This window comes from Lycium ferocissimum, chromosome 4, assembly GCF_029784015.1.
Source record: "Lycium ferocissimum isolate CSIRO_LF1 chromosome 4, AGI_CSIRO_Lferr_CH_V1, whole genome shotgun sequence".
In the NCBI taxonomy this organism is placed as follows: domain Eukaryota; kingdom Viridiplantae; phylum Streptophyta; class Magnoliopsida; order Solanales; family Solanaceae; genus Lycium; species Lycium ferocissimum.
In genome coordinates, this window is record NC_081345.1 from 36087934 (window position 1) to 36110547 (window position 22614).

The 22614-nt window shown below is 34.4% G+C and overlaps 2 protein-coding genes across 2 annotated transcripts; both read right to left on the reverse strand.

Annotated features, from left to right (window-relative positions):
- Positions 1–2803: 2803 nt before the first annotated feature.
- LOC132052620 (biotin synthase, mitochondrial) lies at positions 2804–8234 on the reverse strand. The gene is made up of 6 exons (XM_059444235.1): positions 7925–8234; positions 6544–6723; positions 6058–6164; positions 4738–4943; positions 3847–3986; positions 2804–3278 (listed from the first exon to the last, which is right to left on the reverse strand). Exons 1-6 carry the CDS (start codon positions 8126–8128, stop codon positions 2985–2987), a joined length of 1131 nt encoding a protein of 376 aa, XP_059300218.1. The 5' UTR covers positions 8129–8234; the 3' UTR covers positions 2804–2984.
- An 11184-nt stretch (positions 8235–19418) lies between these two features.
- On the reverse strand, positions 19419–21887 carry LOC132052621 (uncharacterized). Its single transcript, XM_059444236.1, has one exon. It carries the CDS (start codon positions 21563–21565, stop codon positions 19673–19675), a length of 1893 nt encoding a protein of 630 aa, XP_059300219.1. The 5' UTR covers positions 21566–21887; the 3' UTR covers positions 19419–19672.
- Positions 21888–22614: the final 727 nt, after the last annotated feature.

Consider the following 22614-nt stretch of genomic DNA (forward strand, 5'->3'; position numbering starts at 1 on the left):
GTTCGATGGCTTTTTATGAAATCCACCCAATATACAGGAAGGTAATCAAAGTAAAAGGTGTAAGTGATGACAATGTATTATTATGTAATAAAGGCTTCTAAGAAATATCCCCTTTTGGATTCTCCCTTGTTGTCCCAGGCATCTTTTTAAGATCGAACCAAAACTTTTTTTTTTTTTTTTAGATCGAACCAACACTGCCTTTCAAGAATCTTTATTTTCCTTTCCAATAGTAGGTGTTTAGGTAGCTATTAAAACCCCAATCAAGTGCCTTTAATTAAGCAACAGTTTTATTCACATCTGACATCTCTCTACATTATTGACATAGTATTTACACAAAATCTTTGTAACAAATTGTACAAATGTGTATTACTTAAAGGTTTGGGTCAAAATCTAAGGAATTCGCATGACGAAATAAAGATTGAGATTTGAGAAGCATCCAAATAGGCACATGAAATTTAGCTTTTTCAAAGACAAAAAAGAAAAAGAAAAAGAAAAGAAAAGAGGACGTTGTGAATTGGAGTTAATTTCTTGAATGGTCACCCAAGTTTAGAGAATTTCCTACAAAGGTCACTTTTGTTTCATTTAGTACAATAAGCTCATTCAAGTATCACTATTTTCCTCAAAAACCTCCTTCTCTCTTAGTTGGCATGCCATGTCACTAAAGCCCCATTTTTTTATTTTAATAATAGACATATTTAACTCATCAAACTCATTTAACCAAATTTATATTTTATATCCAATCAAATATCACATGGTTAAAAAGAGGCAAAAGAATCAAACCATACTTTTTATTAAGCCACTTTTTCAAATTTAAATTCTTTTTAATCTCGATTCAAATATATTATCTGTCAATTTAAATTAAAGTTCAAGTAATTTAATCTTTCTATTGAAATTCAAGTTTTATTAAATAGCATATTTTTTTTCCACAATAAACAACTTATTCTTTCCACACTAAAATATAATTACATAGATAACACAAAAATTACATTCGTACTGGTTTAACTTTTAAAAAAATTTAATAAAATCATATATCTAAAAAATAAAGTTAGTGTAAATTTTTTCTCTTTATTTTTAGTTATCTATTCTTATATATGTAGTGTGAAATTTTTGGCATTTCCATTTTCATACCATCAAGGTCTTTTTATTTCTCATGCAAAAGGTATAGAATTTTCATTACTATAATACTTATTTTAAAATATTATATTATAACTCTTATTTTTTATTTTGAAATATTATATTATTAGTCTTATATGAAATATAAAATATTCTTAATTTATTTCATGTTATGATATAGATATTCCAACTTGTCATGTTAATCATGTTAATACCTAGCAATATATTAAACTAAAGCTCTAAACAATTTTTTTATATTTTAATTTTTTTAACACTTATCTATAGAATTAAAAAAAAAAAAAATCTCTCTTTAATTCTACTTCATTAGATTACATGCTAGTTTGTTCCATTGACGCTTTTTAACCGGGTCAAATTTGATTAGATATGAAATATGAATCTGATTAAATTAGTTTGATGAGTTAAATATGTCTATTATTAAAAAATAAAAGCTCTAATGACGTGGCATGCCAACTACAGAGAGAATGAACGCTTTTGATTGTTTAAGATATTTTTTGATGAAAATAGAATACTTAAATGACTTTATTGTCCTTAATGAAACAAAAGTGACTTTTGTAAGAAATTCTCTAAACTTGGGTGACCATCCAAGGAATTAACTCTTGTGAATTGATAGAAGGAATTAATTTAAAGAAAAGAAAAAATTAATCTCATTACCATCAAAGCATTCACCCTTACTTATTTGTTTAATTGTTGTTGCTTATTGTTTTTCTTTGGTTGTAAAGACAAACCGTTAGTGTTCATCTCCACTCTTAACGTTAATCATTGATGATAACATTTCATTGGTGCTATTATCGTACCCTTAATTTTTATGCTCAATTAAAAGTTTGTTTGGTCGACTATATAAATCTTTCATGTGGACATAGCACCGTAAATGTGTAGATACTTATTCCGATGTCACTTGAACCGCAAAGAAATAGACTAAACGGACATGATGCTTGCTTGAATTTATAGTGGCTTTTTAGAAACCAACATAAAAATTAAGAATATCCAAAATAATAGAGAGATCTTTATAATTATAAAAAAAAAAAAAAAAGTATAGATTTTCTCATAAAAAGTCATCTAGTGTTCGCGGTGCGTGCTTGAATTTTGTGTCTATATAGAAATTCTTTAAGAGTCATTTGTTTATTGTTATTTTTTTAATCATGAAGTTGAGTTTGAAAGTAGTATTAGATTTATGAAAAGGAATAATTGTCATATCTCACAGTTGAAAATTTATCACATATGGACGTGGTGGATTTAGACTCCAATGGCTAAGGTAAGAGATAATTTTACAGTCGGTACATAAAACTTAAACTCTAAATATATTAATATAAATCTTACAATGAATATTTATTAATTTCATTTTTTCCTTAGAAGTGACTGAGGAAGGTGAGGTAGGGAAAGTGGGAAGAAAGGGGCTGGTAAACAGCCATTCAGCTGCCACTCAATCATCGAAATTGACCTCATTTTTCTCGAATGCAACGGAAATAACTTTAATTGGTAAATTTCTTCATCATAACAATTTTGGTTGTCTCGGTTAATTAATATTCAGAAGCTGCGTTTTCTTTTCTTACTCTTTCTAAACTCACGAAGTGCTCAATAGAGTATGTTTTATGCAATCTCAAGCGATCAAATCCACTTCCTACTGGCTCCAATTTCTTAAAGAGCATCTTAGAAAATGAAACTAAGATAATAAAATATAAAAGAACCTTTTCAGCGACTAATAGGCTAATAAATGAACATCAGCAAATAGCATCAACATGGTACATTAAAAGCTTTGTTTATGATAAAATTTCATTACTAGGTTTCTAAAAGAGAAGTCACACGTTAAGGTAAAAGATCCCTGGTGGATTACCAAGCCATCTCAGACTGAACTAAACAGATGCTTCCATCTTTTCATCTTCAGAATCTTTTTCATCCTCCGAGAAATTTGGAGCTTTAGGAACAAGTCCAAGTATTTTGAACATATTCTGATCAGCATCATAGTCATTATTGGGTGTAGTCAACAACTTCTCGCCTGTAAAGATGGAATTTGCACCAGCAAGGAAACAAAGAGCCTGCTCAGGGATAGAAAACCGAACTCTTCCTGCAGAAAGCCTAACCATTGCGCTTGGCATTGTTATTCTGGCTGTCGAAATCATCCGAATCATATCCCATATGTCCACTGGCTGGAAGATGAAAAATGAGTTTAAGATAGGCAAACATAATGAAAAGCTCAGCATGTGATGACATTCACTTTTCCCTAGAATTCATTTCATAAAGCCGTCTCCACTGGATTAAAGAAATTTAAGGTCTTATCCTTTCAATTAACCTATTTACAGAAAGGCATTGAATTTCGTCAGGGGGTGGACTGGGAGTCGATGAATATCACGGTTTTTGAAGAGTTGTGATGAACAAGAGATTGGGTTTCCAGTTACGTTCACCATGTGTGCTACTTGGCAGAGAAAAATACTGTTTTGTGAAACTATCAACGTTGAAAGGTAAAGAATAAAGCTCAAACAAAGCAAAAACTAAATAAGATAAAGTTCCTTAATGTGGTGCTCTCTACCAAGAGCTCTTCTACGATGGTATTACTTTGGTACTATAGTATGGTTAGGCCAAGCCGATGGGCATGTGTTCATTCCTGTTTTGGCTGCCGAAAGAGGGTGTACGAAGGACAAGTATTTTAGAATCAGAAGTTAATGGAAAGCACTGCAACAAACTTAAAATTTCATTCCTGAAAGAATGATGGATTACCTTCTGGTCTTCCAATGGTGTGCCTTTTACTGCAATAAGTGCATTAATCGGCACACTCTCAGGGTGAGTCGGAAGAGTAGCCAGGGTATGCAACAAACCAATTCTATCCTCTTCAGCCTCACCGAGCCCTATTATTCCACCTGATCAAGAAAAAAAGGGTTAGCAAGATTTTGATAAGGTTTGGCACGCCATGAAGAATTTACCACACAACCTCTGAAAGATTGTGTCAAAGCAAAGACAATAACTGTTCAACAAAAGTAAACAAGTTTGACAAGATTTTAACCATTCCCTTGACTTTCAATAATGACATAACAATTAAGTATATCCTACCGACTATTGTTAGTGATTCTTCTATCTATGAACAGGAAGTCATAATGGAGAAAAGCAGGAAGAAGTACTAATTGAAAGGTCTGAAAGACCTTATATTGACAATTTAGAACTCACACCAAAATACTTGAAGTGGGAGACTATCGAGAGGCTTTAAGGTTGGTCAAAACATCTTAAGTTGCCAATGACATTTAGCTATAATCAAAATCGTTTCAACTCACTATATGTAGTGGTATGCACCCAAATAAAACATGAACATGTCCGCATTAAATATAGAGATAGATGCGTCTACATATCGCTATTCCAATGAGTCAGAGGTGTCAATATAAAAACACAATATTGCAAAAAACAAAGTGAATCACAAGTTTTATACTTTTTTTTGATGACAAGCCGCTACCCTTCGAAGCTCGCAAACCACACCAGAGAGGTAACCCGCACTAGGCAAGCCCGGTGCGACAAACATTAGGGGGTTTCGAACCCGAGACCTCCATTATGAAAGCCCCATGCTCAACCAACCGAGCCATCCTTGCGGGTAATCACAAGTTTTATACTTCAAACGAATACCTGAACAAACATTAATTCCTGCTTCACGAACATGCTTCAGTGTTTCCAGCCGCTCATCATAAGTTCTCGTGGTTATAATATTAGGATAGTACTCTCTTGAGGTGTCAAGATTGTGATTGTATGCTGTAAGACCTGCTTTCTTGAGCTCTAACGCTTGCTGCTTCTCAAGCATTCCCAAGGTGCAGCAAACCTCCATTCCCATTTCCCTTCATGTTAAAAATATTTTGCACAACATTAAGTAATTGAGAAGAAACCAACAACGGGTGCCTTAGTTATTATCACGTCATAGTGTAATATTTTTAACATGTATGTGTGTGAGTTTTTGTGTGTCTGCATGTATCTATGATGCCGATTGACAGTCTTATGGTTTTTCTGTTACTTTTGGTTAACTCTAATAAACAAGATTTAGGTATGCACTACTGCCACAAACAAGGAGCTAGGAAGAAAATGTTGTGTGCTTTAGGTTTAAAAGTTGAACAATCACAAAATTGCCCATCAAACCTTCTTACGAGAAGAACACTTTTAGAATGGGTAACAGATGGTTTAACCAATTAATTAGTAAATCTAGTCCTGCTTCTGTAGTCATTCTAAGAAGCTGAAGAAATGCTTCGCAATTTCAGATATCATTGTAACTCCAGTTTCCTCACTTTTCAACGTCAGAGCTTCAAAGAAAAAACAAAATAGAGAACAAGGCTCTGCAATATTGACCTCAACCTCTAACCAGCTTGCAGTTACCTCATACTCAAACAGTTTGAATTAGTTTAAACTAACAAACCATCAACAGATTTATTTCTAGATTGTGTGTATCATTGTAATCTTTACCCAAACCCCGATAAAAACAAGCAAAATAGGCCATTTTATTTGCCCTTCTTTTACCAGATAAAAGGCTATCAAATAGAGTTATTCTAATAACTTCAACTTCTGGTCAGCGAGTTGGTCTCTCAATTAGTATTATGACCAGCTAGTCAGATACCCCTTTGGCACCTCGGAAACAGTGAATATAAAGGAAAATGAAAAGAATAAGGGAATGCAGAAATATTAAAATGCAGAAATATTAAATCCAGTGAATAGGCGACACCCAGAGAAAAGCTACAGCTTCATCAAATTGCTGTCTTACTTTGTCCACCACATTCTAGTGGTGCATAACACCATACACAGCAATCACTTGGCTTTCACTATATATGATCAGACAGGTTCTCTACTTCTTGCATACAGGAGGTTCCCATTATCAATAAAAATATTTAGCTCATTGAGAAAAGAAAAGACCAGTCAAGATCATCTGAAGGTACTGGAATGAAAAATATAAGTATAGCCCATTACCTTATTTCCTTGACATACTCGACGATCTGGTTCATATTGGTTTTCCTTCCTATTGTATCCCTCCATGCAGCACCCATACAAAAACGAGTACTACCTCCCTCTTTTGCCTGTTAACGCATAAATTAGCTAAAAGCGCATTACAAATGAGATTGAACCTCATTGCATGTTATGTATAACACAGCCAAATGAAATCTACTATTGGGACAATTAACCTTTACCGCATTTCACTGTCATGTTTATACATCTAGAGATTGGCCTAGAGCGTGTTACTATGTTGACCACAGTGGTAAAAGGGGAAATATCTAGGTAATTTTAATGTTTTGAGAACACATAACTCTCTTGGATGTGTAGTATTTGATTAAACGACACATATTTCAGGAAGAACTCCTGTCACCTCAATTTCAGTCTAAGGGTTAAGAATATCTACTTATCCTTAAGGATGAAATATTCCATAAAGTCAGACAAAGAGAAACAGAAAGAGAGCACCTTTCTTGCTGCTTCCAGAACGGCATCCTTGTTCATAAGTTTCTGTGCTTTCAGTCCTGTGTTGTATCTAGATGACTGAGGACAATATGAACAATCTTCACTACATCCTCCTGTCTTAATAGACAGCAAAGTACACTGCTGCACTTCTTTAAAGTTATGAGAATGTCTATGTACCTGAGCCTGTAAAATAATTTGTTTTTCATGAAGATGAGAAAATATCCTAAACCAGAAATTAAAAGTCTCACAAGAACTAACAGAAAACAATTAAGGAGAAGCTCCAAAGTAATTAGAAATGAGAATTAAAAGAAAATGCACTCTTCATATATTTTCTTTGGCGTGAATTATAAAAAGTTCAGGTCACTTGGTAGTGTTGCATGAAAATGTTTTCCATGAACTTTTCCCCGAGTTTGGTTGGACCAAAGGTAAAAGGACACAGGGTAGTTGTGCCAGAGCCCAGAAGTACTATTGAGTATCAGGATAGTGTTTAGTATTTTGAGTCAAAGGTTGACAACATCTAAGTGTTGATTGAAGTACTCATATGTTGTAAGAGCCTAGATATTTGTCATCAGTGTATTTGCTATGACAGGAGAATGTTTCTTCGAGGAAGATGTCTTCCACCACGATTGAGAAAATAACTCCCCCACACTTGCGGCAAGGGGTGCAACAAAGCATCCCACGTTAGCAGGGTTTGGAGAAAATCATTTTTTTTTACAAATTTCTAACTGATTCAATCTCATTTTTGTCAATCAACACCTAGGCATTGTTAAAAAGTTTAATACCTAAAAGTATCATCAAAACACTATTTTTCTACCCAATCCTACACCTTGTACAATTTTCATGTGTCACCTACCTTTATATCCAACCAAACACTGAAAAATGATCCACAAAACGAAACGCACCTATAGCAGGTATTGGGATATTTGTAAAGAGAAATAAAGAAAGACATTTCCCTCTTTCTGGTAGAACATGTTCTCCACAATTCAAGGTAATCGAAAATGTTTTCCAATATTTTCCATTTTGAGGGTAAACGTTTTCTTAAAAACTAAAAATCAACTGTAAATTAGCAGAAGCAAATTAATGCAAAATAAAAACAAAACCAGTAGATTTAAAATTTAAAAAAAAAAAAATATTTTCATGGCTTATTTTTGATTAAAAAAGTGCGGTCAAAGAGTCAATTCACCAAAAAGTAGAGCATTAGTAGCAAATAGAAGTAGAAGAAGAAGAACAACATAATAGGAAAAAAAAAGCTGTTTTGATGTGAGTCAAAGACTGAATTGACCAGCATTAGAAGTAATTAAGTATAGAGAAAGCGTTGTAGGAAAATCCAGACACAAAATGTGCACATAATTGAAAGAGGAAGAGGAAAAAAGAGAATACGAACGCCGTGAAAGAGGAGATCGAGTAGTGGAGAGTCATAAATGGACTTGATTTCATTTCTGCTCCAATTATTTCTCGGCCCTTCCTTTATATATCTCTCCGCTTCTACTGCTGCCGCTGAAGCTGACAATGACGAATAACTCGGCGCGCGCGACTGCACTACAACTAACGACGATAATGGTCTTCTAATCGATCGAACCAACATCATCCTTATCACCTTCTCTCTCTCTCTCTCTCTCTCTATATATATATATATATATATATATATATCATATATATGTGTGTGTGTGTGTGTGTATAGATACACAAAATGGTTGATTTTGCACAAGTTTACAGCAGCTTTGAAGCAGCAGCTTTGAATTCAGTTGCTGTTGCTGCTTTGGAAGTTCCGCTGCTTTGTCAATTGATTTTAATAGAGTTTAGGTAGGAAAGTATTGTACGTTGTGCATCTTTTGTTGTGCCCTTCCTTTTTTGTTCTCTCTCTCTCTCTCTCTTGTTTCCTTTTCCTTTGTTTTCCAAAATCACTCGGAACTACTTCTGTTTACGGGTTCAACACAATTCATTACTTTTAGTGCTAAAAAAATTTTGTATTTATATTTTTAAAAATTAGTTTTTCACAATATATATATAAATAATTTCTCAAAAACTCTAAAAACAATTTATATAGAATCAAAAAAAAACCCAAAAAATAAAAATCCTACTCCTCAGTTCAATAGAAGTCATTACTGTTAGTGCAAATTTTATATTTATGTTTAAAAATTAGTTTCTTAATATATATATAAATAATTTCTCAAAAACTCGGTCAATAATTTTTATTGATTTGAGGGACACTTCAGTTGTCCTAAATTAGAAGAGATAGAAACTAAGGTCAAAATTTTATATGTACCCAATATTCACACCAAATCAATAATAACAAGACATAGCATGTCTTATACTTATCATCTAACTCTGATAAATTAATGTGCATTTTCAATAATCACTAATCAACTTAGATGTTTTAACTTTTTCTAGCCATAGTATTCAAGGCTTTAACCTAGTTATCGCAGAGCTGACCTGTTCTCCATATGTTCTTTGCTAGTAGTACAATTATTAAAGGGAAAATGACATAATAATACCTATTTAAGACTCTATATTACAAAACATAAGTATACTTTTTCTTATTTACAAAACATACCAACTTAATTACAAAACATAACGAATTTGCAAAAATAAAAAACCCACCCTTCCCCACTTTTTTTCGTTCTCTGTATTAATAGATCCCCCACCCTACCCCCTTTTTCCAATTCTTTGTTTCATACACATCCAAAATCCACCCTTCTCGTTTCTCCGCATCCCCACCCTTTCCTCCTTTTCCCTATTCTCCATATCATACAGATCTCCATCCCACCCCACCCACTTTTTCCTATTCTTTGTTTCTTACAGATCCACATCCTTCCCTTAAAACATGGGAGGTGATTTTGATAGATGGGCCATGTGTGAATTTCTTTTCTCTCTCTATCGCTTCTTTAGAAAGGATCAATGATCCGTGTTCTTCAACCGTGAGAATTTAGTGAGAATTTGCATGACCGTAATTTGACAAAATTGTGAAATTGGTATTTTTTTCCATCTCAGCTTTCTAGATCCGTGTTCTTCAACTAGTGCGAAGCGGCAAAAACAGGTGAAATTTTTAAATATAATGTTAATTGGAAAAAGGGATCCGTATGATACGGAGAATAGGGAAGTGGGGGTCCGTATGATAAGGAGATTCAAATTTGTATTAAAGTTGTATGATAATTGTATGCCGAGTTTATATGAAAATTTTATATTAAGTTTTCTACGTTGTTGTTGTTGTATTAAATTCGTATGAATATTGTATGAATGTTGAATACAATGTTATTATAGTTGTTTAAATTTCCAAAAAGCTAACATGAACTTTATATAAATTACACAGGTATATACATATTTCATACCGTTTACACAGCTTTTCATATAAAAACAAATGTGAGAATTCTAAGGCTTGAGTGAGATATACATATTTGATATAATTTTCATACACAAAATTTTGAGCGAAACTTTTTAAGCCTTAAGCGAGATATACATATTTCATACATAAAGTTTTGAGCATAATTTTAAAGCCTGAGCGAGATATACACATTTCATAAGCTTATCATACACAAAAAATTAAGCGAAGATTTTAAGCCTTGAGGGAAAAATTTCGTATATGTTTTGTAAGAAATCTATAGTTATATTTTGTAAACTGAAAAATATCGTTATATTTTGTAAATATATCCTATTCTTACGTATATATATGTTATTCTCCCATTATTAAAATAAATTTATTCACCAAAATTTAGACAGATAAAAATCACCTAGCGTCACTTCTATTTGAGTTAAAATACTTGTTCCAAGATTGTCATTCCAACCCTTCGACCATTCCCGTGAAAATGAATAACGACGACTATCACATTTGAGTTTACTAGAGATATAGAATGAAAACATACAAAGTAGTAAAATTGCTTTAAACATATACTGTTGCAACTTGATTTGAAGTCTTGAAAGATAAAAAAGATAAGGTTACTTTTCTCATGACACACTAAAGTAAAAGTTGTTTGTCACAAAATCGGGCAAAAGATGTTGATTGTTAACATGCCATGACGTATCTGTGTCCCTTCCTTCCCCCATCCCCCGTCGCCCACGCGACCCCTCAAAAGAAGGGCTTACCTGTTTTAGTTGAAGAGAAATACTTCAACATAACAAGTTAAATTAAACGGAGAAGGGCCTAAAATACCCTCGAACCATTGAAATTGGTGCAAAAATACCCTCCATTCACCTTTGAGCCCCCAAATACCCCTGTCATCCACCTTTGAGCCCCCAAATACTCCTGCCATCCACCTATGGGGTCTAATATACCCTTATTTCTAATAGTCTCATGTTGACGCCCAATTTTGTCCATCCTTTCATCCAATTTACATCGTTGAGCTTCTATTTTATTAGAATATTAATTATATTTTTTTATCACAACCTATAGTTAAATAAATTGATGATCTCTATTACTATTATTATTATTATTATTATTATTATTGTTATTATTATTACTACTACCTTTTCGTTTTACTAGAAAAAAAAATCACTCATGCATTTATTCTCCTTCTGGCTTAATTGCAGAGTTAATCCTATTTGTATTCTCTATAAATATTTATTTAAACATATTTTTGTATTAGCATCACACTTATAGTTGTTGTTATGTTTCTATGATTACTTTACTATTACAAGTGATAAAACTATTTACCAAAATAATTTGTCCCTCTACTTTTATTATCATTATGAAAATCGAGAAAATTTATTTGAAATTACTATATTCCCCAAATAAACCAAATAAAAATTTTCACCCATTTTCTAAAGTTTCTACCAAAACTTCATAATCCCTTTCCAACTAAAAATCCCCAAAGGCATCAAAGTTACCCCCAAAACAAAATATCCATAACTCATTGTTATTTACTCAAAATTCCTAAGACCCCGTCATCTCTAAATTTCCTTAAAATCAAACGTTCCCCGATTCTCGCCGAAATTCCCGCCACAAAATCCCTTTCTTTGTGCCGTTTATATTCCTTCATTTATTCTAGTTTGATTTTCTTTTCTTCTCTCTTTTCAATTCCACTTTTCCTTAATTCATTCACCTTAATTTCTTACTAGTAATCATAAAAATCATAGCTTAATATCCGCCTTAATTTCGAAATCGAAACTTTCCTCTTTTCATCTAATATGCCAAAAACAAAATGACAGAAGTTTGGACCAGAATATATTTGAAAAATACGCCCAAGTTCAAGATTAATAATAATAATAATAGTAGTAGTAGTAGTAGTAGTAGTAGTAGTAGTAGTAGTAGTAGTAATAGTAATAATAAAAGTAATAATAGTAATAGATATCATCAAGAAATTTGACTACAAGTTGTGATAAAAAATATAATTAATAATCTAATAAAATAGAAGCTTAACGATGTAAATTGGACGAAAGGATGGAAAAAATGGGTGTCAACATGGGGTCGTTAGGAAATAAGTAAAGATATTAGACCCATAAGGTGGATTGTCACAGTGGGTATTTCGAGGGCTCAAATGGGATGACAGGGGTATTTTGGCTCAAAGGTGAATGGAGGGTATTTTTGCACCAATTCCAATAGTTCGAGGGTATTTTAGGTCCTTCTCCGTAAATTAAATTCATAAAGGTGTTTTATAAACTTTGCTTATTCAAAAGAGAGATTGAGGTTGAAAGAATTTTTAGTTTGATCGAGGAAGAGGGGACGGAAATCAAAAGCCTTTAAGCATACCCCAATGTTTAGTAGGGGCAAAAGAGTTTGCATTTGCAGTCGCATAAGAGGAAGATAAATAAAATAGTTGATGTTCATTTTTCTTGGTTGAAAGTAAAACGGAAAAGGGTCAGATTTGCCCTTGTACTCTCACAAATAAGTTATATTTACCCTTCCTCTGTTAAATCTCCTTGCCTCCACCTTTATTTTCCTACGTGGCGCCTACATGGAATTTTTTTCTCCCAATTCAAATTAAAAATAAACCCAAATACAGATTGATTGATAAGACATCATGGCTTTATAGATTAGAATGCTCAGAGGTGGAAGAGAAAATAGGAAGTACGAAAAGAAACCTAGGCTTTGGATCCTGATAAATTTAATCAAGTGAGACACTAGCAATATTTTGTCTCGTGCTGATGTTTCTATAGGTACTATAGACTAACAAAAAAGAGTTCACAATCAAATTCGAAACAAACTACTTGTGTAGACTTACGTACAACTCTCTAATTCCTTTGATCGGATGATAATCCGGGAACTAAAATGCACCTTAAAATGTAAACGTGGCTTGTCTCATTTTCCTAAAATATGATTATTTCGGTTCGAGAAGAACCATCCAACATTGTCTTATTTTCGCAGTAATCATCATTTTGATTTCACTACTAAAAAGTTAATCACAGAGAGTTCTTAAAGCAATTGATCTGGATATGTTTGTAGTGAGTGTAATTGCCGATCGTTGGTGTAATGGTGATCGTTTGGAAGCATTTCATAGTGGTGTACCTGTTTTATCTATGTATCATTGTTCTTCAATTCTCTGTTTTGGAATTTGAATTTTTGGGATAATGAGTACTTTGGCAGGGAAGTTAAGAACCCACACAAGACTAGCTTTTTTTGCCATGATGAAGAAGACTGTTCAATAAAATAAGTGGGGAGGACAATGGAGGTTTGCGGGGGTGGGGGTTGTGGAATTGTTTTTATTTTTAATTTAAATTGGGACATTCCACATATGTCGGACGAAAGGTAAATATGACCCGAAAATAAAGTACTGGGGCAAATATGGCCCTAAAGTTGAATGATGAGCAACATCATCCTTATCACCTTCTCTCTCTATATATATATATATGTGTGTGTGTGTGTATGTATAGATACACAAAATGGTTGATTTTGCACAAGTTTACTGAGGTGAAGCAGCAGCTTTGAATTGGTGTTTGCTGCTGCTACCTTGGAAGTTCCGCTAACTGTGGACTGATTTTAATAGAGTTTAGGTGACAAAGTATGGTACATTCTGCAGCTTTTGTTGTGCTATACCCTTTTTGTTCTCTCACTCCTGTCGTTTCCTTTTCGTTTTCCAAAATTATTACTCTGGAACTGCAGGCCCGTTTGGCTTAGCTTAAAAAAAAATAGTTTTGTTTCAGCTTACAAGTTAAAAAAATAAGTTGGGTTATCCTAACTTATATTTTTAGGTTTATTTTAATCACAAAATAGCTTATAAGCTGGCAAGTCAAACACTCAAAAAAACTAAAAATAATTTATAAGTCAAAAAAGAACTTATGCCGCGCCAAACGGGCTCTAATTTCGTTTACTTTATGTTCAATAGAAGTCATTACTGTTAGTGCAAATTTTATATTTATATTTAAAAATTAGTTTTTTAATATATATATAAATAATTTCTCAAAAACTCTACAATTTCATTTTAGAATTTAAAAACCAAAAATTAAAAATCCTACCTCAGCAATGAGACTTTCGTTTTCTCTTTTGCAAAATAAAATCAAAAGTTTTGTTTTATATTGATTTGAGGGACACTTCGGTCGTCCTAAATTAGAAGAGATACAAAACTAAGGTCAAAATTTTATATGTACCCGATATTTACACCAAATCAATAATAACAAGACATAGTATGTCTTATATTTATCATCTAACTCTGATAAATTAATATGCATTTTCAGTAATAACTAATCAACTTAGATGTTCCACAAAAGTTTGAGGGCAAGAAACTGAGTTTTAACTTTTTATAGCGATAGTGTTCAAGGCTTTAACCTAGTTATCGCGTAGCTGACCTGTTCTCCATATGTTCTTTTCTAGTAGTACAATTATTAAAATAACTTTATTCACCAAAATTTAGACAGATAAAAATCACCTAGCGTCGCTTCTATATGAGTTAAAATACTTGTTCCAAGATTGTCATTCCAACCCTTCGACCATTCCCGTGAAAATGAATAACGACGACTATCACATTTGATTACTAGAGATATAGAATGAAAACATACAAAGTAGTAAAATTGCTTTAAACATATACTGTTGCAACTTGATTTGAAGTCTTGAAAGGTAAAAAAAAGATATGTCATTTTTCTCATGACACACTAGCAAAGTTGCTTGTCACAACGGGCAAAGATGTGTTGATTGTTAACAAGCCATGACGTATCTGTGTCCCTTCCTTCCCCCATCCCCCGTCGCCCACCCGACCCCTCAAAAGAAGGGCTTACCTGTTTTAGTTGGAGAGAAATACTTCTACATAACAAGTTAAATTAAATTCATAAAGGTGTTTTATAAACTTTGCTTATTCAAAAGAGAGATTGAGGTGGAAAGAATTTTTAGTTTGGATTGAGAAGAGGGGGACTTAAAACTGAAAGCCTTTAAGCATACCCCAATGTTTAGTAGGGGCAAAAGAGTTTGCACTTGCACTTGCACTTGCATAAGACGAAGATAAATAAAATAGGTGATGTTCATTTTTCTTGGTTGAAAGTAAAACGGAAAAGGGTCAGATTTGCCCTTGTACTCTCACAAATAAGTTATATTTACCCTTCCTCTGTTAAATTTCCTTGCCTCCACCTTTATTTTCCTACGTGGCGCCTACATGGAAATTTTTTCTCCAATTCAAATTAAAAATAAACCCAAATACAGATTGACTCATAAGACATCATGGCTTTATAGATTAGAATGCTCAGAGGTGGAAGAGAAAATAGGAAGTACGAAAGAAACCTAGGCTTTGGATCCTTGATAAATTTAACAAGGGAGACACTAGCAGTATTTTGTCTGTTGGATGTTTCTATAGGTACTATAGGACTAACAAAAAGAGTTCACAATCAAATTCGAAAACAAACCACGAGTAGACTTGCGCACAACTCTCTAATTCCTTTGATCGGATGATAATCTGGGAACTAAAATGCACCTTAAAATGTAAATGGGCTTGTCTCATTTTCCTAAAATATGATTATTTCTGATTCTGGAGAAGAACCATCCAACAATGTCTTATTTCTCGCAGTAATCACTGTTTTGATTTCACTACTTGCAAAAAGTTAATTGTGATGAGAGTTCTTGAAGCAGTTGATCGGATATGTTTGTAGTGAGTGTAATTGCTGATCAGTGGTGTAATGGTGACTGTTTGGAAGCATCTCTATAGTGGTGTACCTGTTTTATCTATGTATCATTGTTCTTCAATTCCGTTTTGGAATTTGGAATTTTTGGGATATGTAGCACTTTGGCAAGTAGAAGTTGAGAACCCACACAAGACTAGCTTTTTTGCCATGATGAAGAAGACTGTTCAATAAAATCATGAGAGGACAATGGAGGTTTGGAGGGGGGGGGAATTGTTTTTATTTTTGTTCTTAAATTGGGATTATCTACATATGTCGGACAAAGGTAAATATGACCCGAAAATAAAGTATCGGGGCTATATGGCCCTAAAGTTGAATGACAAGCAAATGTATCAAAAAAGTATAACGAAGGATAAATATAGCTTATAGGTGAGAGTACAAGGCAAATTTGACCCTTTTCCGAAAGTTAAAAAAAGGAGAAAAGTTAAAAGGGCGGGTTATGATTGATCAAACTTAAGGGTGGGCACTGGCCACTACCCACTCCAAACCAATATACAAGTTGGTTCTCTGTAAACCTTTTTTAAAATAACGGTGGAGTTCAAACTAGGTTGAGTGAACTGTGACTATTTCACCGGATATTGTTATCTCCCACCAGCACAGCTACCGAGCAACTATACCAACCAAAGCTTAGGCAGATGAGAGTTTTTTGTCTTTGTTGGTATTTGCGCTCTAGCTTCATATGGTTATCATCCCATTTCTTGACCTAGACCACCTTAGTGCGCTTATTGTGCAAACTTTTTCTTCTCTTCCATTGGTTGAGGCTCCTTTGACAGGAAATAAGAAGCTGGGCCCTTACGGGCGGCATCTCCTGCAACACAAACACCCTTGCAAAGGCAAGTTTAACATACGATGCAAAGAGAAAAATAATGGTACTTGTGCTTCTGCAGCATTTGGAAAGTCAGATGATACAGATGATCAATGACAACACTGAACTAATAGGCGTAAAATTACAAATCCCGACTGCAGCTCCGGGAGAACGTGAGCTAGAGATGAAGCCTCCAAAAGCAAGTGCGCCTTTCCCAAGGATGGCTTCAAGCCGTTCTCTTGTTTCCCAAGCAAAGACCCGTGAAGTGATTAACTGATTACTAAAACCCTGAAAAGGTATAAAAATCTGCAATCTAGGTACATGTTACAATTCATAGGTTTGGTTGGTGAAAGACGAGAAGGCATCTTAAGTGTATAAGACCGCATTTATACTGATGCACAATAAAGGAAAGAACTGTAGACATCATGTGGCATCAATTCTAATGCAAATAGACAATAGATTGATGAACTTTCTTAACACTTTAAACTACACCTCCGTTATAATATGTGGTGATGCCTAAAATAGTAATACTTGTTTGCTGCTGCACCTGCAAAATTTCAAGGCATCCTATAACGGACAAGCAGCAACAACCGCTAGGATGAACAATTAAATAACTAGAATTGACAAGGTAAACTTTTCAAAATATTATGGCGTTCCTAAGGACCCAAAGATGTAGTTTACTTGTTGATAAAAACTAAAATGAAGATAAATAAGAAAACAGGATTTGAATCTCAGCTGAAGAAAAAAAGCAATGTGATTTCTTCCCATCTATCTAATTTTTGGTGAGCTCAATTAACCAGGACTTAAATGCATAATCTGGTGCAGTCGAGATCCTCGCAAGTTGGCCCAGCTATTGCCATTGTTTTCCAAAAAACAAGAAAACAATATTCGTCAAATATGTAGTCCCTCGAATCAGACATTGCTATGCTTAATGACGAATTGTCTCGCCGACAACAAATGACAGTAACAGGTAATAGACGATACTGTCCGCAGCAATAGAGAGCCTTCCTGAACGGACCTCACCTAGAAGGTCTATATTTCACGTTAAAACCCCAATAACCGCTGTTACTGGAATTGCATTAGGCAGTCAATGCCTCTCCTACTAGTGGGTGAATTAAAGAAAGAAAATATAGAGGTGGTCAAACTTCTTGAACAACAAGAATACAATCAAAAACGATGATGACGGTCAAATGACAATAATATTAACAATAAGTTTTCCTGAAAAGTAACGCATCAAGATACTTACCATGAGCTAAAATCAATTTGGCCTTCAACCTATGCAATAAAGATATTAACCTCTGATAATAACTAAAACAGCACATGGTTTTCCTTGATAAGGAACCACCTTACCAGCTTTTAGAATGAGTTTTCCAGCCATGAGGAGGCTGCTTGATGTTGTTCCAGGATTTTGAGACTATCTTAGCTTAGATTTCTCCAGATAATATCCAGACCACTACAACAACAACATATCCAGTGTAATCCCACAAGTGGGGCTGGGGAGGGTAGAGTGTACGCAGACCTTACTCCTACCTTGGCAGGTAGAGCGGCTGAAAAGTTAGAATATAATATGGAGGAGGAAAAAAAAAAAAATTAACCTGCTCTTCAGTAAAAGAGCAACTTTATGTACAACATAGCTATAATATTCCAACCCTGGAATGGGCAGTGAATGATGTCAGGATCTCGCTTTAGGTCATTTAATTTGTGTGTCAGAAAACAGTAGTGCTGTAAAGTTATCCAAGGCGAGACACCGAGCTGTAAAATTGTTTAAAATGATCCCACACAATGATAGTAGCCCAACGACGTTTCTTCTACTACTTCTCTGGATCATGAGTTTCTAGCGTTCCCATCCACCTAAAGATATATATACTCATGATCCATAATCTGAGGCTGAGTGTGAACCTCAGAAAGAAGTCACAAAAGGAAGAACGCCGTGAAGGTTCACGTGATGGATGTTGTATGCAATGACAACCTTACTAAGAGGCTGGTAACTCTTTTTCCATTATTATTTTTTTTTTCTTCTGTTTGGTTAGTTACTGAGAAGCTGGTAGTTTTCTCCAACTTCAAAGCATATGGCTTCATAATTAACGTCGAAAACTTGTGGTTTGCAAGCTATTGCACAGAGCTTGGTTTATTCCCGTGCGCACCCGGGCGGGTAGCGGCTGCGGGTTCCCATGTCATCAAAAAAAAAAAAAAATTAACGTCGAAAACCTATAACATACCAGAAGTTTCGCTTTTCTGGAAACAGAAAAGAAAAGTTGGACAAGTTTGACACGCCATCCAATTAATTGTGGAAAAAACTACAACAACATACCCCATTGAATGGGGAGGGTAAAGTGTACCCAGACCTTACCCCCACCTTGGAAGGTAGGGAGGCTGTTTCCGAAAGACCCTCGGCTCAAAAGATATTGTGGAAAAAACTAAAGGGACAAATTTCTCTTAGCTGGCAGGATTAATGCAATCAGAGCCAGGTGTGGGATGTCTTCCATATCTTTTTTTTTTTTTTTTTTTTTTTAAATTATGAATTAAGAATATTATTAACGAAAAGGGCATTAACTAGCCCATTACAAGAAGTATACTACAAAGAAGAAAATCCTACAAGAAGTTTTCCATACATTATTTATGTCCTATTATTTAAGAAAGCTTTTTCTATCAGACTTTTAGGCTTTTAGAGCTTTTTTTTGGTTTCTATAAATCCATTTGTCCTCAATGTATTGTTTTGTCCTCCACTTTAGTTTCATCCCTTCACTTTGGTTCTTGCCTGAGCCCTCATTCAGCGCCCTTCATAACTGAACAATGACAGCAAGGTTCCTATCTCAGTTCACAAAGTTTCCAACAAACTTAATACGATAGCCTTGTGCAATTTTTTTGGATCCTAAGTACCCCTCAACAGAGACCTTACACTTCAAAAATTGGTCGTAATATCCCATAGAGATTTTAAAACCTCCTTTTAATTGGAGACAAAAGAATTACATGGTATAAAAATACTCGACTTGCTAAGTATTTAGGCAGCAAACAGAATTTAGAACAAGAAAAAAGGAACTTAACAGTAACACCAACTAATGATGTCAAATTTCAGAATTCATGTTAGATACAAATTACTAAAGGAGTATAATCAACATGGTGAAAAATCTTCCAAACTTCAATCACATCTTATTGGAATTTCTTGACATAACATGTGATATAGACAAAACCCAGGCATCATAAATTGCACAACCTCTTTGCTAAAATCTATTTTCACAAAAAATTTAGGACTCAATTTCGAACTAAAGTACTTAAGCAAGAAACTGAACACTTTTATGAGACACTTATCTTTTTAAATCTGTACACAAGAGACTCTATTGACTTTTGTATCCTGGAGTTTTCTGTTTGTTTCACTGCCTGAGAAGCCTGATGCAAACTTTGGATGCCACGACCCAAACTGGCAATTGAAGGAGCTGCTGGAAGAGATTCAGCAGCACATTCTATTCCATCTCCATACGCAAGCAAGCTTGCACAAGTAGCCACACTGCACCCAAAGGTAGCCCATGGAAGAACGCCAACAGGTCGTACTCGGCGTTTCCTCATAATTTCATAGAACGCTGTTCTCATGGCAGAGATGCTAGTTTTCTCTGCAGAGGCTATAACGCCATGAGCCACTGCACGGATTTTCTCGGCAGAAGCAGTTGCCTTAAGGACAGATGATTTGACACCAGAACTTGCCATTCCAGCAGGGCCTACTACGTTTGACTTTCCAAATGCAAGAGCAAGGGCCTTTTGGGTTTGAGTCATCATGATCTTTAGCGAAGCAGGGACTTTAAAGGTAACAACTTTCAATATTGTAGATGCAGGAACAACTTTAGAAAACGAAGAGGCTCCTAAAACTGCAGTTGCACCAGCCCCAACAGCTACCACTGGCTTAACACCTAGTAACCCCTTTTTGTCATTTCGGCTCGAATTTTCCCCATCGTGTTCAGAGTCAGTAACCAGCTGCTCAACAATTTCCTTAACTTCCTCAGGTACATTAGCACTCCAATGCTTCCTTAGTCCAGCTAATCCACTGGCATCTACTACTGCAACTATTGATTTGAACTTCTCGGTCTGGCTTCGAAGGGCCTGTGCCAGAAGGGCATGGGACTTATCCTCAATAGAAAGCTCAGAAAAATCAGTTGTATGATTCCTCGTTTTGCTAAGTGGGACCCGACCAGCATTGTTCAAAGCTGTTCTTAACCCTTCAACTGCAATCTTGAAGACATAAACCTCAGAAAGGAGATCTGTATTAACAGCATCTCCATTACAAACATCATGAAACATCTTTTGAGCACAAGCTAGAGCTCTTCCTATAGATGGAATATCAACAAAAATATCATAAAGATCAACAAGCAACGGATAAACTGTCTGTGCAAACTGCGGTACTTGATAATTCAATTGTTGCTGAATATCCTCAGATTCAATATTCTTCTGTAAGGAACCTGAATTAACCAAATGCGACGACAACAGCCTCACCATCTGAGACTGAACATCATTCGTAACACAAAATGCACGTGAATTCGCTGACACCATCAATCCCGTTCTTAAAGGAACCAAACTATTACCACCCTCTAAACCAAACACTCCAAACTTATCCCCAAACCCCTCATCCCCCACATTCGAACACTCACTAGACGTGCTGCATTTAACAAAAGGCGATTCGAGCAACAAGAAAGCCGAGCCAACCTCTTCAGCTGCTTTTTTCGCAGCAGGCAAATGCCCATCAAACCCAACCCCAAATATCTCTCTTAAAACAACTCGTCCCGCGACATTCTCATACTTCTCCTTACTAAGTTTATGCACAAAACACCTCTTTAACACCTCAATCGACGAAGTTGGTACCGAATCCTCACCCAAATCATCACTATTACTCAACAAAATCTCATCTTTTTGAGGACTATCATAATCTACTGAATTACCCACTTGAACAACTACAGCATCAGGTTTAACTCCCCTAATTAAACATTGGGCATCTAAAGCAGATCTTTCAGATAAATTCTGAACACATAATACATATATAACAGCTTTCGATTCAGGTTCTTGAATTGCATAAACAAACTGTTTTGTGTTTTCGGGTATTGATAATTTCCTAACTAACCCATCTGAAATTCTCAAATCATCAGGGTTTAATACAGAAAAAGGCCAAAGATTTTGCAAATAGCTTAAACCCCACATGGTCATTGATTATGTGCAAGATTTACATCAAGAAATGAATAGGAAATATAAGTTTAATGGAGTTAATACTGGTTAATTGTATACAGAAAAAAGGGTTAAAAAGGGTGTGATTTTATGGAAGAATAGTATAAGGAATAAGGAAAAGAAAGAGAAATGGGAGAAGGGTTACCTGGCTTTGATGAAGAAAGTGGCAATTTTTTTGTGTTGAAGAGATGAAAATATCTAATTTATTGAATTAAGGAATATTATCCCAAATAAACATCTCTAATTGTAATTAAGGTAGATAAACATAGGGATAAAGTCCTCTAGAGTTTTCTAACTTTTCAATTCTTTGGTTAAATTTACCTTTCAATAACTTAGCTCTTAAAAAATACTTTAACATATTTTAAGGATACTTATGCATGAATATTTTTTGGATAACTTAATCGTATAAAATAATCTTTATATTTGCAGATTTAAACTAAACAAAAAAGAAATGTCGATCATCCTTATAGATTGTTGTTACTACTTTTTAGTTTGTAATTCAGAGTATTCATTATTTGTGACTAGGAAAATAGGCGGAAGTTGTTAATATACCTTGTGATAAGGAAAAAAAATATTATTCTTGGTTAAATAAATATATAATTAAACAGTGACAATTATCATACTGTAATTTTTAAAATCCTTATCCTATGAACCAAACATATATAAGATAAAAATGAGTAAGATTACTTCGAGATATCTCAGAGTTTCAATCTCTCATGAATAACTTTGTCCTCGACTTATATTTCATGTATGAAAAAAAAAAAAAAAAGTCATGGTCAATAATTTATTTTTTCGAATTAATTGTTTTTTATTTTAAATACTAGAGAAAAAGGCATGCTTTCTTTAAGAGGATAATCATAAAAATAATACTGAAATTTTATTCTATTTCAAGATAAATTTTTGCTTGCCAATATCTTTCATTCTTCCTAAATCTTTACTCTAGTAATTTGATATTTTTAACAGCGATTTTTTAGCAATCTTTTGAATTTGGATAATCTATTTAACTATAGCTTGAACAATATAAGATCGCA